The 17942-nt window shown below is 44.9% G+C and overlaps 1 protein-coding gene across 2 annotated transcripts; it reads left to right on the plus strand.

Annotated features, from left to right (window-relative positions):
• The first annotated feature begins 804 nt into the window (after nt 1–804).
• Nucleotides 805–17552, plus strand: LOC136965883 (ATP-binding cassette sub-family C member 4-like). Of its 2 annotated transcripts, XM_067260170.1 has the most exons (32): nt 805–839; nt 917–1023; nt 1639–1749; nt 2061–2181; nt 2275–2499; nt 2643–2732; nt 3683–3846; nt 4088–4213; nt 5873–6122; nt 6700–6813; nt 7088–7177; nt 7276–7467; nt 8205–8299; nt 8403–8489; nt 11245–11341; nt 11606–11815; nt 12246–12383; nt 12676–12713; nt 12864–12967; nt 13053–13199; nt 13353–13432; nt 13565–13715; nt 13856–13975; nt 14308–14418; nt 14524–14624; nt 14829–15020; nt 15105–15260; nt 15413–15502; nt 15598–15770; nt 15894–15999; nt 16118–16252; nt 16399–17552. In XM_067260170.1, the coding sequence occupies exons 2-32, from the start codon at nt 950–952 to the stop codon at nt 16492–16494; spliced, it is 3984 nt and encodes a 1327-aa protein (XP_067116271.1). In that variant the 5' UTR covers nt 805–839; nt 917–949; the 3' UTR covers nt 16495–17552. The 2 variants fall into 2 exon arrangements, with proteins under 2 accessions (XP_067116271.1, XP_067116272.1); XM_067260171.1 differs by lacking the exons at nt 805–839; nt 917–1023; nt 1639–1749; nt 2061–2181 and having other exon boundaries at nt 2422–2528.
• Nucleotides 17553–17942: the final 390 nt, after the last annotated feature.

The following is a 17942-nucleotide window of genomic DNA, read 5'->3' on the forward strand; positions in this document are numbered from 1 at the left end:
CCTTGTGCAAGGCACTTCACCCTACTTGCCTCAGGGGAATGTCCCTGTACTTACTGTAAGTCGCTCTGGATAAGAGTGTCTGCTAAATGACTAAATGTCTAAATGTAAATCAATGATACAAGAAACATAATTAATAGCATATTTCTCTCCTGGACATAACCAAGGGTTATGTTCTCACGAGCTTAATATAGCAGGGTATCGATCAAACATTTCTATATTCAGAGCATTTTAAACAAGGCCATAGCCATGGAGTCAACATTGGGGGGGACAAATGATAATGATATGATAATTTCAGACAGCGTGCGTGGTTGCCTGTCGTAGCGTAGCACATTTATATTTTTATATCAATATATTGGGGGGACATTTTGACCAGATATGAATATTGAGGGGGATGTGTCCCCCCCAATATGTATTATGATTACGGTCTTGATTTCAAACAGTATAAAAGTAATAAAGTAATCATTATCTTTAATTATTGTTAACTGATCTGTGGTTAAGGACAGACCTCTTCAGGTGTAACACATGGTTGGTACTGTTAGGATTACAGTTAAACTAAAATCATGTAAGTTTGTAATATGGACTGGCATAACCATTGACAGACACAATCAGATGCTTAATCAATGATTCAGTGGCCAATAAAGGCAATAGCCAATAGGATACTCTTTCCTGTTATGACTATCAGCTTTCACACGCCCAGTTGCACAGGGGTAAGTGCCTCGAGCCTATCACAGCTCAAACGGGGTAGTGGCACCCCACGCGCAAGTGCTGGGACCAAGCTGTAGGAAATTACACCAAGCAACATGTAACGGCGATCTTTCTGACGCACAGCAGTAATACATGTGCGTACATCAAAGTTACACAACAGCTTTAGAATTGTCAGTTTTCGAAGGAAAAATAACTGTTGCAATCCTGACAGCGCTACTTGGAAACCCCCTGGCGTCAAGACATCATGGAACCTCTAAAAAAAGATCCCAAAAACAATCCTTCGGCAACAGCTAATCTTTTCTCGCAGGTATTCTTCTGGTAAGTATCAATAGACTCCCGGCAATCTAATAACTTCGGCATGTCCAAACGAGACACGCTAAACATTGCATTCAACATGACTTGTTATATGAACTAAACTTAGTTTGTCGGCATGAGCTAATTTGAATCACGGTGGTAAACTGCGGGGGAAAAAACAACCCAAAAAGCTGTGAACAGGTCTAATGTTATTGGGAAGAGGCCAAAGCCAGACAAAACCTGCTTAAAAAAACAATTTGTTCCGGGAAGTGGCGGAGCACAGCTTTAAGGACAGTCCTGGAAGTAAGGTAGCCTACGGCTGGTATAAGATCCTGGCTGGCATAGGCGCCTATCTCCTCTACCAAGCCATAGTCATGTATTCTTCAGCCAAATGTCTTTACCTGCATACCATATAGTACAGTGTATAATATTACATGATCTGCCTCAGGAAGAAGATAATACCGTACTAAATGCATGCTCACGGCGATGTTTTATGAATGGGACGCCTTCGTGGTTATTTCCAAGTAGGCTATCAGTAGTAGGATGAGTTGTTTTGTTGTACTGTAGGCCTATTGCACAGTTCTTGAATATAAAGTTATCTACATCAACTAAATTTTACATCTCTTTTTTTTTTCTCAGTTGGCTTAATCCTTTATTTCGGATTGGATACAAGAGGAAGCTTGAGGAAGATGACATGTACCGAGTGCTTCCAGAGGATGGATCTGAGAGATTGGGAGAGGAAATGCAGAGGTTTGATGACCCAGCAATATATTGAATCTATTTACATACTCTGACCACACTTTGTGTTCAGTTCTATTACATCTGTAGGGCACTGAGAGGGGTTTTGTTGATAGAGGAAATCCTTGATTACTAACTTGTCATGGTTAACTGCAACAATATTAGACTTTTCCACCAATATGTATCAGATACCTTGAGAGGTTTGGCACTTGAAAACAGTTGTGTGTTTGATAAGATAACTGGTGGTACAAGCTGTGTGTTCAGTCAGTCACTTCTTGCCACTCAAACAGTTTTGGTAATGCTGACAGTTTTATCTTCAATAGGCTCTGGGAACATGAGGTGCAGATTTCTGCAAAAGAGCTTCGAAAACCAAAACTCTCTAAGGTCATCATCAAAGGCTACTGGAAAACCTATGCAGTATTGGGGTTATTCACCCTTTTTGAGGTTTGTAGAAAGTATGCAGTATGTTTAAAAAAAATAATATGCATCATTATGATGCCACATGATCACAGCTTTTTCTTTTGCCCCAATCAACAGGAGACGATAAAAGTGATCCAGCCGGTCTTTTTGGGAAAGCTGATCCAGTACTTTGAGCATTATGACCCAGATGACATGAATGGACTGTATGAGGTGATTGGTTATGCTGCAGGTATATCCCTCTCCACCATCTGCCTGACAGTAACGCACCACCTCTACTACTATCACGTCCAGAGAGAAGGCATGAAGATCAGAGTGGCCATGTGTCACATGATCTACAAGAAGGTCCGTATAAGATTTGGCTTTTGTGCTGGGTGAGTCACAACTCAGGCTGACTGACTGATGTAAGTGTGGATTGATGTATGGATCAAGATAACGGCACAGTTGATTGATTAACCCTTTTTATAATGAATGTTCCATCCTCCCAGGCTATCCGTCTCAGCAGTGCAGCCATGACAAAGACCACCACGGGCCAAATTGTCAATCTCCTTTCGAATGACGTCAACAAATTTGACGAGGTATGTGCAGACATCGTTTTGAACTGCAAGACACAGACTGCTCATTGGCATTAACCACTGAACTACTCAGAACTGTGCCCTCTGGTACTTTGTGTGCCGCACTTGTTGTATTTATATCTGTAGGTCTGAAGGAGTGAAGACGCATGCTTCCCCTTGTATGTATGGTGCAAATAGTTAGTAAGCAAGTCCCGTCCCCCCCAAATTGGCAGTCTTTCTCACACTCAAGGGTGGTTTAAAATGGCATAAGCTGAATCAAGCTGCTGCCTGGCTCGATCCCTCGTCATTCAAGTTTTGTTGGAATCAGTTTGTCGACACCCAGGGCAAATATTTTTTTGTCTGGCACATTCTGGTACTTGGCAGTAACCTGTTAAAAACAGTCTGGGAAAGGTTGGGAGGTCGAGGTAATTGCTCACGGTTTCTCTCTTTGGCAGACAAAGTGGTGACTTTCTGTGAGTCTCACACCTGTGTAGTTCCCTCAACCTTTCAGTGAACCATATCACACGAGAGGGATGATTCTGTGTTACTGATGAATCTCAGCACGGCTGCCATTCAGTCATAGTCATAGTCAGAGGCCACAGGCCAAGTAGGTTTGAGGCCGCGGGCCAACTAGGTATGAGGCCACAGGCCAAGTAACTGTTTACACAACAGTACTACAAGCTTCATTAGTTCACAAGGCAATAAACAGAGAATGATTAGCCTTTTTTATCATTTATTTGGCTCTGGAAACAAATCGTTCCACCAGTGGACTTTTGCCAAGTAGCACATAAACACACTCCTGCACAGTGACTTATGGTTGTTAATATAAGCGGAGTGATGCATGTTTAAAGTCCCGGTGCTGTCAGTGCTAAATATCAGCCCTCATGGAAGGCTGTACTGTGATGTATACATACTGGGTGTTCTCCCCCCAAAATGCCAGTGAGCTGAGCCTCTTCCTTTCTCCCTGGTTACAGGTGACACTTTTCCTGCATTTCCTGTGGGTGGGGCCTCTGCAGGCAGCTGCTGTCATCTGGTTGCTGTGGGGGGAGATCGGCCCGTCGTGCCTCGCTGGAATGGCCTTGCTCGTCTTCCTCATGCCACTGCAGACGATGTTTGGGAGACTGTTCTCTAAGTTTAGGTAAGACATGTAGCCGCACGCACACGCAAGGTGACTGAGGGAGACCTTTGAACAGGGAGCCCAAGCACGAGTGATGAAAGACTCAGAAAGTCTTGTAATATTTGTTTTCCACTGAAACGGTTATTTCTGAACACTATAACTCAATGACATGTGTTTTCTAGTGCATGTAGCTGTACAGAAGATTGAATGTCAAAGTTGCGCTCCAAGCAAATAGTTCAGTGATGAGCCTTTTCTACCACAGGAGTCAAACCGCTGTCCTCACAGACAACAGGATCCGCACCATGAATGAGGTGGTGTCTGGAATCAGGATCATCAAGATGTACGCATGGGAAAAGCCCTTCTCAGCACTGGTCCATGAAGTCAGGAGGTAACACAATCAAATGATGTTGAAAACAAAGAGATATGTGATATCTCTATCTCATATAGCCTGGTCATACCAGACTCGCGTACATTTAATTTGTACAGAGAGTCTGGGCTCGCTCCATTGACAAGCGTTAACTTCCTTTTATGGCGGGCCACTCTGAAATTTAAAACTATTGGATCTGCCAAGAGCCACTCTGGATCGGCCATAACCAATCGCTAATGTTCGCCTTAGCCAACTCCTTCACCACTAACGGAGATAGCTGGAAAATCAAACTTTTCTTGAACCCGTGGGGGAGGAGGTCCACAACATCATGGCCACCAAGAAAACTCAGCAAAGATTGTTCTTGCTCCGGCTTTAACTTCTGGATATTCGGCAGCGTTGCCACAACAGACCGAATGGCTTCACTTGCATCTTTCTCCGCCACCATTACGGAAATACAACTCAAACTAGCGCTCAACGTCATCTGTCTCAGCCACTCCCTCTGTTCGCTGATTGGACCGGTAAAAAGTTGATCGGAAACAGACTAATATACCGAAGACCCAGACGGAGTACTGAAGGAAAATGAAAATTGAGTGGAAGTACGTAGGAGCCGAGTTATATCTCATATACACATACATAGATATAGAGATGGATAGATATAGCTCCTTCAGCACACTTATGTGGCCGGCTGGTGTCATGTTAAAAGGGGCTCTGTTTTATTACATTTCTTAAGGATTTGAAACTTTTACCTCAAAGATGTTACTCTGTTGCTTGCCCTACATGCTACAAAGTCTTATGATGCATCTTAGCCACAGGCCTTAGCCACTTCTCATTTGAGTAAACAAAGCAGAAGCGGCCAGGAATTGTACTGTAGCATTCCCTAATTCTCAAGCAGCATGACACAGCGTTCATGTTCCTGTTCATGAGTACAGAATGAATGAATGTTCTTCACAGGGACATCACTCCCATTTATCTGCTTTCAATCTGCAAGGGCCATCTTGCGTACATGGTTGTCAAATCGGTTTAATGTAAGATCCACATCCAATCAACTCCACGCATGGCCAGTTGACCAATGAAGCTGAAGTCCCGAGGCACCTGGTGTCAACGTGCTAACACCGCCTCCCCCCCTTCTCTCTGTCAAATGTACACTACTACCCAGCCACTGGGTCATCCTCTTATCACAGGGATAACAACCTGCTTTAGGTTCCCAATAATAATAAGCTCAACCGCATAGGTTTTATAAATTTTATTGGCTACATTCGGAGTGACAGGCTGTTACTGCCACTGAATTGAAGGTGTCCGAGGGGTCTGTTTGGACAGCTCTTCTGTGTAATCATAGTGGGGAGCCCCCCCCCCTCTCTGTGTTCCTCTTCTGCTGTTTACAACTTGTCTTAGGGCCAAGATGAGGAGATAAGCAATCAGGGGTGACATGAGGACAAGCTCTCTTCAAGCTCGCATTCTTTAGAAGTCAGTTAGGTTATACCTGTGGGAGTAGGATTTAAGAAGTGGTTTGTGAAAGTACAATTAGTATTCATTTCTATAATTTTCAGTTTAAATGTTTTTCAGAATCACATCAAGAGGAGAGAGTCCACCTCAAGAGTAGGATTCCTAAATCATTGTTGCCGTAGTGTTTTGGTTAAGTGTGGCCTGTTTTTAATAGCCTCTCCCCCCTCGTCTCCACAGAAAGGAAATCTCAAAGATCATGAGCAGCTCCTACCTGCGAGGTCTCAACATGGCCTCCTTCTTTGCGGCCAGTAAGGTCATCGTCTTTGTGACCTTCACCGTCTACGTTCTCCTGGGGAACCCCATCTCGGCCAGCCGGGTGTTTGTTGCCGTGGGGCTGTACAGCGCCATCAGACTGACCGTCACCCTCTTCTTCCCCTACGCCATCGAGAGGCTCTCTGAGGCCCTGGTCAGCGTTCGCAGGATACAGGTACGGTGTCGGTCTGAGGAAGCACGAGGCTGCTGGAAGTCAAACAGAGAAGGCAGGCAACTACATGTGATGTGATACACTGTGGATGTCTGAAATGTAGCGCTTAGAAAGTTTTGTCTGGTTAAAGTGTACTACATGATTTAATTAGTAAGTATATGTGTATCCAAGCCAAGACTTGTTGTTGTGCAAGCCTTGCCTGCACATGTAAAAAAGACTTACCACAGGTGTTATCTCCCTGGTTAATTTTAGACAGAAGTGTGTGGCGGCCAATGTGAAACACAAGACCTCGATTACATGCGGGGTCCTTGAGGTCATTTTTCACGTTTCCACTCACCGGAATCCCAGTCTGCTGAGTCATGAGTTATAACCTTCATCACCTGGTCACAATAGCTGGGGTTGTTTGCACTCAGATTTATGTGATTTAATAAGGAAAATAGATTAGCGGGTTCAGACTGACGCAGGGTTACTGTACAACAAGCTTGTGAGGCCTCCCTGTAGTTTTGTATGTCTATAAAAGCTATAATATAATACCATGGATTCCATTGTTAATTGAAACCGTGTGAATGTACCCCTGCAGAATTTCCTCCTGTTGGATGAGATCAGAAGCACCAGCAGCGGCCTAGAAGTCCCTCTGGAGGACAAGCTGGAGGCCTCTGTGGAGGTCCAGGACCTCATCTGCTACTGGGACAAGGTGAGTGTTCAGAGTAGTTAGTTTTGTCGATTCAGAATGGGAACCCAAACCAATGCACCCAGTGATTAGCCCATAAGGGAAAAGCCTACTCATCGACATAAGCGTTTGTTCCAAAAACCTCTACCACATCCGAGGAACAAGCACCAGCATGTTGGTTTTCAACAGAACGTTTATGGCAGATGACCTCAACAGGGCAATTCAGATTTCTTTAGAATTGGTGTGTTATGCAATATTGAACTGTTCCCGTGTTTTTAACTGTCTTTCCTCTCTGCAGAGTCTGGATGCCCCGTCTCTTCTGAACGTCTCCCTCACAGTGACGTCAGAACAGCTCCTGGCTGTCATTGGGCCTGTTGGAGCTGGAAAGGTCAGAGGTCATAGGAGCTTACTGTTGTCAACTGTGCCCTCGTATCTGTGACTGACTAACTATTTTGTGCACAAGCTCACTTACTACATTTCCCACAGTCCTCTTTGCTCAGCTCCATCCTTGGAGAGCTGCCTCATGACAAGGGGGTGCTGAAGGTCAGAGGTCAGCTGGCCTACGCTTGCCAGCAGCCCTGGGTGTTCCCTGGAACCATCCGAAGCAACATCCTGTTTGGGAAAGAGTTCCACCCCCAGAAGTACGAGAAGGTTCTGAGAGCCTGCGCCCTCAAGAGGGTGAGAAAAACGCACACCTTCTAGCTTTTCATTTGAGCCCATCTTCACACGGGATTCTGTTCACATATGTCCAGATCATACCCTATAAGATCAAATGGAGAAAACAGAGGGAAAAATTGATAATAAAATGAATTACCACATTATATGCACCTGAGAATTCACTTCAGAACTTCTTTCACCTACAGAGTACAAAGAGGTGCATTTGGGCCGATCCGCTATGTTAACTGTCCAGAAGAAAGGGATCGCTACCCTATTTACAGTGACAGACCATTCAGTCCTTTCTCAGAAGATTGTGGCAATAGTGTCCAGCTGGGTTACTTGATTCAAAGACGAACCCTTTTGGTCAGCATAAATCCACTTCCTCAACTGGTGGTAGACTGTCATCTTTCGCACACTCTGTATTCTGCCGTTCCACATCTCTAACAGTTGCCATTGTAGAGAAAATCACTCTGCTTGTAGTCCTGCTCAGTTCCTGATGTTCGCACGGTGTCAGTAATCTGTATGGGGTAATCACTGACCTTATGAGTTCATAACTGTTTACACAGTCTCTTCCTTTGGCACTTTGTTCCATGCATGCGTTTGCTGTAAAGTATATAAAAAATGTGTGGCAACTGTTAATAGCGTATGACTGGTGACCTTCCCCATCCCACTCAACTGTAATGGCTCACAGTAGCTTCTGCTGCTGGTGAAGCACCTGTGTGAAGCCCTCTGCTCAGTTCCCTGTTCTGTGTGTCCAGGACATGGAGCTGCTGCCAGACGGAGACCTGACTCTGATCGGGGACCGAGGAGCCACCCTCAGCGGGGGACAGAAGGCTCGAGTCAACCTGGCCAGGTAGGAGGAGAGAGACCTTCTGTTCCTGTAGGTTATGGATGTCACCTCCTAGATGTCACCAGTAATACACACCAACCCTGATGTGAGATGGTGTGTTTGTCAGGGCTGTGTACCAGGACGCTGACATCTACCTGCTGGATGACCCTCTGAGTGCTGTGGATGCAGAGGTCGGGAGACACCTGTTTGAACAGTGAGTCTGACCTACTGACAAGCCCCAACACATGGTGATGAGGAGCCTTCACCAGAACTGATACCTGGACTATACAAATAAACTAGTCTCAAGTTTCCCATTTACAACAATGCAGCCCAAAGTTTAAAGACACTTTCTTGTAAGCTGCACCATCTTATCAGGGTAGCTTTTCAAACCTTATCAGCTGACCAGGGGCCAGTTCCATAAAGGCCTGGGGTTAAAGTCCCAAACCTTACTTGAATTAGCATTAACAAGGGAGTTGGGGCTAAAGCGGTTCCATAAAGACCAATTCTAGTTCACACAATCCCAGATAAGTGTATGTGCAGCCATTCTTAAGCAGCCAGAGAGGTAGAACATGGATCCACCAAGGCAAAACGCAATGTTCACGACCATTTGACTTCTTCCTGGAAGAATGTTTTCTTTAAGCCGCGTTCTAACACCTCATCCACCACCGCCATCTATCAAAATAAAATGACGCGCCATGATTGACATGGAGGATAGGCTACGTAGGTCGAGGTCTTTTTTTATAGGACTTTATTGATTTAAAAAAACAAGCACCCTCTGAACACGTCTAAATTGACTTTTTTGACACATTATCCAGTAGCCTAACTTTTTACGTTTTTGTGTCGGGAAAATGGAGGATTGATGGAATTAGGCTTGTTTTGCAATTGTAGGCTACTGTATGTAGCTATGATAATTATACAGGGATCATTTAGATTGAGTATAGCATCAGCCTAAACATTTGATATTATAAACTACCATATCCATTTGTTTAAAGTAGCTAGGTTTGTATCCTTCTGAAATCATGGTTTATGCATTACATTTATTTATTCAAGTTGATTTTCTATAAATGTACTTATTGAACTGAGGGGTAAATAAATAAAGGCATGCCAGACAGTCTGTGGTGAACCATCGTTTTCCCATTGGGTCAGTGTTTCAGGAACTTTTGGTAAAGCAACAACACGCGCTAGGCCTGACCGTTAACCTGCCCCGTACTAGGCTAGTTTCACAGCTTAAGTTGCTATAGTAACTGTTTGAACTACGTTGAGCTGGCTTTATGGAACCAAATGAACTGGAAATGAGTCTGACTAACTGACATAAGTCTGGCTTATTTGGTAAACTCGATTCATTGAACCGGGCCCTGGAGCTTGATTTAAATAAATTATTTATGGTATCCAGCACTTTTCTGGAGCCTGATAATGCACTGTATCTTCAAGTGCAAGCACTTGAAAGAGTTTACTAAAACATTCTACTGAAGGGATTGGTACCATGGTCGTGCTACTGCATGTTCTGGACCACCATTGTTCTAGTAAGGTACCATAAATCAGTCTGTTCTAGCTTGTTCCTAGGTCCGGTTTCACCGGCCTTTGTCGCATTCATGATTGATCTCAGTGACCAGCAGGGAACCCTACCAGCGTTCTGGATTAAGGCCCAAGAGGTCTGCTTTGAAGGCAGCCCAGAGAGGCATGGGTTTGTTGGGGGGGAGAGAGAATCAGGAAAGGGGTGTAGTGCTGCCTCAGACAATGGGAGCGCGCCACGCTCTGCACTTTTCCTGTGATGTAAGTCGGACCACCCTTTGTTTTACGTGACCTTCTGCACAGAGCAAGAAGGGAAGCATCATGAAACATTCCTACTGTCATACTTTGAAAACATTCATTCTTAGAGGGAAAGCTGCCTTGATTTACACTTTATTTATAAGATCCTCTTGTTTTGGGATCCTTTATTATTATTATTCCACTGCAAATATTCTGGGGCCGTATTCACACTTACCAGTAAGTTCTCCTAAAAACCAGTAAAAGTTCTTAGCTAAGAGTTTCCTCCTAAAACATATTCACAAAGCTGCAGAGACCAACTTGTACTAAGGAATCTTAAGATAAGACAAAGGGCAGGGTTGACCTTGTTGACATGGATGATGTAAACTGGCTTACTAACTTCTCACAGTGATTGGCTAATAGGGTATTGATCTCTGTCAATTATCTCATCATAGGAGTATTGTAGAACAAGGTATTATGTTGCAATTATGTACGTTTAAAAATGTTGCCATGTTCAATTGCAGGTTGTCACTAATTAAACAAGCATGTTTAGCTAATGGTCAGTCTCTTACATGTGCATCTCGTAAACAAATAGCGAATATGCATAAAGGCAGCCATATGAATTGTTGATGTGGGGTCTGCAGAGAGCATATTGTTTGATGCAATGTGATGTTCTACTGACGGATGGCTGAGATATATCAAGTTCGTCATGTGTACACTACTTGTGCTGTGGCCGAGTAGAGTTGTCAACCTTAATCTCCGGTGTTACTGAGTTGTTTCTATAATTGACTGCATCCTTTTTTTTTTTTTTTTTAAAGCTCATTGTCTCAATGTTTAAAAAAATAAATTACGTTCCAAGGTGAAATGCCAGCAACAGACATTTGTAGGACTGTTTGTGATTTGGTCTTGGTGATTTACGAGTCCTCTTGACGACCCCTAACTTTTCACAGATCTAAGAGCTGGTTTTAGCTCTAAAACGCTGTGTGAAATACTCTTAAGAGTAAAAAAATGGAGTCCTAAAATTAGGACTGACACACCCACTATTTTTAAGAGTTTCTCCTAAATTGGCAAGTTAGGAGCAGCTTTTAGACCAATTTTGATCCTTCTGGACAGGACACCGAAGTATGTATGTTTAGGGTGATTTTAACAATGTAGATGGAACTTGCCTATATTGTGGCAGAAAAAGGTTACTGATTGTCTTTTGGGGTGCCTTGTCCTTCCAGGTGTATCTGTGGTCTGCTGAAGCATAAACCTCGTATACTGGTGACTCACCAGCTGCAGTACCTGAAAGCAGCAAACCAGATCCTCGTCCTGAAAGAGGTGTGTGTCACGGCATTCCATTCCACACATACTGTTCTTTATTTTTCACATGAAAAGAGAATTTAATAACGTTATTATCTCTTGACTGCAGTATCCGGAAGCTGAGTTGTTTTTCCACTTGTCTTCTACTTAGCCTCAGTACATACTCTAAATGCCGCTCCTGTACCAGCGCTTGTAAGCGGCAGTTGGAGGGGTACGATCCTTACTAGCTTTGAATTGAAAACATACAAACACGCACTCGTAATGTGTATTTGTGTGTGCCAGGGTCACATGGTGGCGCGGGGGACCTACAATGAGCTGCAGTCCTCTGGTCTGGACTTCACCTCCCTGCTGAAGAAGGATGAGGAAGAGGAGGAGCAACCAGGGACAGAGACCAGCAGCCAGTCACCACGAAGACGTGCCCTCTCCCAGAATTCTTTGCGCTCCCAAACATCTTCACTTCACTCAGCAAAAGAAGGGGATGAGGATTTGCCGGTGGGTACACAGTTTTACCTTTTAGTGCTGCTTCCAAGAGTTTTAATTTGGGATTTATACATGCTAATTTTGTCCACAAGAGGGCAGTGTTCACAAACCTTAAATACAGATTCCGTGCAGCGCATTGGTTTATATTCATCCAATATCCCGTGTTCCAGATTATATCAAGTCAGTTTGTAAAGTTTATGGAAGTTCAACTTGTATCCATTTCCATGAAGCGGTAGTTCCAAGCTATTAAGCAGAACATTCCTGATCAATGAAATGCGCCATGCTGAACGTAGGCACCCTAAGAGTTCTCCATAATGTATTGGAGCTGTGACACTGGATGTGTATGTTTCAAGAGTGTTGGGACTACATGTGTTCGGAGTGAGCTGGGACTGGATGTGGGTGTTTGTTTTGAAGAGGGTGTTGGGGACTGTGTGCCACACAGGCTGAGCATGTCCAGAACATGTCAGAGGAGAGCAGTTCCGAGGGCACCATAGGTATCGGCCTCTACATGAAGTACCTGAGGGCAGGAGCCAGCGTCCTGCTGCTCGTCGTGGTGTTCATAGTCAACATCCTGGCTCAGGTATGCAGCTGTCGTCTTCACTCAACTGAACGCCGTTTGACCTCGCAGCCTGTTTCCTGAAGTCTCTTAGCATTACCTTCTATCTCACTGAGTTGAAAATTGAATGACACTTTGTTGCCCGAGGCATGGCGCCTGGCATCTCCTTTCAGTGTGATGGTAAATGGAAGGGTGAACATGAGGCAGCTAATGAATTGAGATTGTAGTTGGTGTTAGTAGTTCGTATAACATGTGAATCCCTGTTAACAACAGAACTAGATTGTTCTGTAATGTAGTACTTTTGTTTTGTGCACAGGCAACATATATTCTGCAGGATTGGTGGCTGGCATATTGGTAAGAGACATGGCATAGTCACTACTTTATCTTCAAATAATGTGGTTTCGGAGAATAACATCTTGGGTTTCCTACAACCACATCTTTGTAATTTAGTCAAAAATGAAGTTGAATCTGCTCAGATATGTGCTGTGGTGGACATTCTTACAGGGCCGGGGAACAGGAGAAGCTCAATTCCAACACCACCATCATACTGAACGGCCACAACGTTACCCAAGAGCTGAACCTAGATTTCTACCTCGGAATTTACGCAGGTAAGACATGAGATTTGGATGGAACTTTGTTTTGAAATGTCTTATTTGGGGCATGATGTTAAGAACTTTGCCAAACTGTGTTCAGGTTTGACTGGAGCCACTGTCGTCTTTGGCTTTGTGAGGAGTCTTATGCTTTTCAACGTTTTGGTGAGATGTGCTCAGACGCTCCACAACCGCATGTTCAACGCCATACTGCGGACACACGTGCGATTCTTTGACGTCAACCCAATTGGTGAGCAAAGATGTTAACGTTGGGTGAGATGCCCAGACAGAATTTCTTAATGTACTTTGGCTGCGTAAGAAGAGTTGTTGCCAAAAAGTGTCAATGAGCAGCAAGTAGGGAAAGTCTAAAGTCTTCAACTCATGGTCTCCTCTCTTGTCTCAGGGAGGGTTCTAAACAGGTTCTCCAAGGACATCGGCCAGCTGGATGCCTCCCTACCCTGGACCTTTTCAGACTTCTGGCAGGTAAGGAGCTCGTCCCAGAAGGGGTGGGACAAAGGAGCTACAATGTGGTCCAAACCTGTGGCATATGCTTAGTCAGCCTCTGTTAAGACGGAAGCTATGTACCGATATGCCACCTGTGCTGTGTTTTGCCAGATCTTGCTGCAGATCATCGGCGTGATCGCCGTGGCGGCCTCCGTCATACCCTGGGTCCTCATTCCTGTGGTGCCGCTGGTCCTCGCCTTCCTGTTCCTGCGACGCTACTTCCTACAGACTTCCAGGAACGTTAAACGCCTCGAATCCACCAGTGAGTTTTCCCACACCCATGTGCACACAAGCTCGCCACATACTGAAAACCCCCACTCAAAGTGCACCTGGACACTTGTGTGTTCCATGTATTTGCTCAAACTGTGTTCGCTGTAGACGTGTTGTTCGTGTCTTCTGCAGCTCGGAGTCCAGTGTTTTCCCACCTGTCCTCGTCCCTCCAAGGCCTGTGGACGATCCGAGCCTTCAAAGCAGGGGAGAGGTTCCAGAACGCCTTCGACGCACACCAGGACCTGCACTCAGGTTGGACATGAATACAACTACAATACCACCCCTATCATTCCAACAGTCTACCATAAACACGAGAAAATCCGTCTTACATTTAGTCATTAGCAGACGCTCTTATCCAGAGCGACTTACAGTAAGTACAGGGACATTCCCCCGAGGCAAGTAGGGTGAAGTGCCTTGCCCAAGGACACATCATTTTGCACTGCCGGGGAATCGAACCAGCAACCTCCTGATTACTAGCCCGATTCTCTAACCGCTCAGCCACCTGACTCCCTTTCTCCTCAGTCATCTTGCGTTGTTGACTGCAGAATGGATGGCACGACTGACTTGTCTCCTGTGCTCCTCAGAGGCCTGGTTCCTGTTCCTGACCACCTCTCGCTGGTTCGCCATCCGCCTCGACACCATCTGCTCCATCTTCGTCACTGTCACCGTCTTTGGCTGCATTTTGCTCCGGGACCGTAAGAGACACTTGACAGAAGAACACTGAGAGGGAACACACTGCCAATAGTCAAGTAGAGCTACGTTTTAATGAAGTGGTGTTGTGTAACGGTTGTTCCTGTTAGAGCTGGAGGCCGGTGCTGTGGGCCTGGCCCTGTCCTACGCTGTGACCCTCATGGGGATGTTTCAGTGGGGGGTGAGACAGAGCGCTGAGGTGGAGAACATGGTGAGACCCTTGCATTCACGTGGCTTTTAAAAGAACTGGTTTAGCACTTTGGTAGAATAGCGCTTTACCACAACAAAGGTTGTCTAAACTGGAAACTCTTGTCGTACCTTAATCCACATCTAGGTTAAATGAGTTATGATTTACTGAACTGCTGGAAAGGGTAGTTAAGGTCAGGGTAGTTGGTATAATAATCTGTCTCCTCAGATGACGTCTGTTGAGAGAGTGTTGGAGTACACCGAGCTGGAGAGCGAAGCACCCTGGGAAACCCAGAAGCGTCCTCCCCCCGACTGGCCCAGCCAAGGCCTCATCAACTTTGACCGGGTCAGCTTCTCCTACAGCGCAGATGGACCACTGGTCCTGAAGGACATGAAGGCTGTTATCAGACCCAAAGAAAAGGTTTGTCCTCTGCCGACAGCCCTTTTTCCTCACGCCGGTGTGATGAACATGGCTGAAGTTGTCCCTCTCCTCGCTGTTCCTCAGGTTGGCATTGTGGGGAGGACGGGAGCAGGGAAGAGCTCCCTGGTCTCTGCTCTCTTCCGCCTGGCAGAGCCTGAGGGCAGGATCTACATAGACGGGGTTTTGACCTCTGAGATTGGCCTCCATGACCTGCGACAGAAGATGTCCATCATTCCTCAGGTACCCTCGGAGGGCTAAATGATGTCCTGGTGGATACGTGTAGTGCAAACTAGCTGTCATGTATGTCTGGTGTCTCTGGATTCCTTTCAGCTTTAGTTTTGTAATGAAGCCGTTCACACCAGACCCTGTTTGTTCCCACTAATGATCTGCAGGACCCAGTGCTGTTTACTGGCACCATGAGGAAGAACCTGGACCCCTTCGACCAGCACAGTGATGAAGACCTGTGGAACGCTCTGGATGAGGTACTGCTGCTCGGCTTCCTAGAACAGTATTACACACACCATGACACACTGCAGACCTCCTCCTGGTTAACACCATGGGTGTCTTGTCTCTCCAGGTCCAGCTCAAGTCTGCAGTGGAAGAGCTCCCCAACAAGATGGAGACGGTGCTAGCTGAGTCGGGCTCCAACTTCAGCGTGGGCCAGAGACAGCTGGTGTGTCTGGCCCGAGCCATCCTGAGGAAGAACCGCATCCTCGTCATCGATGAGGCCACAGCCAACGTGGACCCCAGGTAAACAACGATCTGGCCCCACACACCTGACCTCTTCACTGGCATGTGGAGGAGCTCCTGTGTGTAGGTAGGCTCTGAGGAGGTGTCACCTGACTGGGTCTCCTGTCTGTGCTTGTGCTGTAGGACAGACGCGCTGATCCAGGAAACGATACGAGACAAGTTCAGAGACTGCACCGTGCTCACCATCGCCCACCGCCTCAACACCATCATAGACAGTGACCGCATACTGGTGAGGCCAAGTAGACGCAGGCACTTGTTGACTTCATGAATTTGTACATTTGTGTATGCTCCTCGGATTACGCCTCCCATAGTTTCCGATGACTGACTTCCTCTGGGCGTACTGATAGGTTTTAGATGCGGGTCAGATCCATGCCTACGATGAGCCCTACACCCTGCTCCAGAACCCCAGCGGCATCTTGTACAAGATGGTTCAGCAGTCAGGAAAGATGGAGGCTTCTGATCTCCTGCAGTCAGCCAAACAGGTGAGTTCTCATTTCCACAGAACAATGGTAGCTGTTATACAAGACATATGAATACTTGATCAGTAACTTAGGTTCTGAGATCGTGGTCAAAACACTTGTTTGCCATGTGAAGCACTGCTGACATGTCCCATCTGTTGTACATTCAGGCTTACCTGAGCAGGAGTCGTGCAGTTATGGCCAACGGAGGGGGCCACACAGGCTCATCTAATGGGAACCTGGTCATCTTTGAGACGGCTCTTTGACAGACTTGGAGATTGGGACTGCTCATCATTCACCTAGTGCCTCATGCAATGACTGCTGGGGCCTCCTCTGTGGAGAATCCTCAGCTCTTCACGTGCCTTAGTTTAACACCTGTACAACAGTTTACATGGCGCTGCTGTGGAACCTACCTGGAGCAGCATGGCTTCAGCATGACCTCACAGACCAGATGAAATGCGCAAGTTATTTTAAAGATTAATACATCTGAGGTCAAGTTTATGGTTGGATTGCACTGTCATTATCAAAGTCCAGCCAGTGACTAATTTCTTTTAAGCAGCTGAGGAATGTTTCCATGAACAATCGTAAGAATATTCTTACATTTGTTTGTACCATGGATGCCTTTATAGACATGTTTTGGGATTTTCCAAAACGGCTTGGGGGACAACTGATTTAGGATGGCCTAGTTCTGGATAATCCAGTAAATTAGTGAAACTTTGTAAAAACAAGTAATGCAAAACAGTCTATTGTACATAGAGCTATGTTAACAATTCATTGTTATTCATGTTTTAAAGATTACATTTCATGGAAGGCTTATTTGCATGATGTAAATGCGTTCTTATTACCTTGTCAAGTGCCAGTTTGATAGTGTTTTGCTGTTTATTTCTAGTGTCAGTCTGATCAAGCAAACTATGTTGGCTCCATGGCCAGGTTAAAGAAACTGTATACTGTCACCAGTCCTGCAGATGCACTACAAAATTATCTGCACAACATTGACTTGAATGAGTATTCCATCAAGTGCTTTTATTTTTTTCCTGACTGTTATTGGTCGTGTAGATTATATGCCACAAAATGTCATTTGACCAATTTGTCTTGATTAAGTTGAAAATCTGTTATTACACAATTCAGAAAATCTTTGTCAAGTGATTGAAGACTAAGTATTAGAACCAATTTGTACACTAACCCTTAATGTTTGTTTCCTTACTATTTTGATTCACCATATGGTTAACATACATGAAGAGCAGAAGAAAAAAGACTGACGTATTATGGAATCTGGACTGCTTCGTATAGTTAAATCCTAGTTTTAGATATGAGCCAATGACAATTTTTTTAATCTAACGTTATCCCAGCAGTTGACTGAAAGAGCATGAATAGATTTTCAGTAAGAAGAAAAACATTTGTATTAAATGTATATATAAAATACAAAAAAAAAATCCTGGAAAGTGGAATTGAAAATGAGTTAAGTTCATCACAACCACAGAAAAATTTGTTTACTACCCATCCAAATTCGAATGAAAAAAAGACAAGTATGTTAAATTAGACTTTGAAATCGTAAGAAAATCAGCAGTCTTCTCTGCTTGAGACTGGGGAGGCGTGTTGCCTGAAAGAGCTGAAGCTCCGCCCCCTCTAATTTAGCAACAACTAGCTAAATCAATTGCAGATATCAGAACAACCATACCTGCAGTCTGAGTGTTTTGTGTTAATTACTTTGTCT

The sequence above is a fragment of the Osmerus mordax genome, chromosome 22 (genome assembly GCF_038355195.1).
Source record: "Osmerus mordax isolate fOsmMor3 chromosome 22, fOsmMor3.pri, whole genome shotgun sequence".
NCBI lineage: Eukaryota > Metazoa > Chordata > Actinopteri > Osmeriformes > Osmeridae > Osmerus > Osmerus mordax.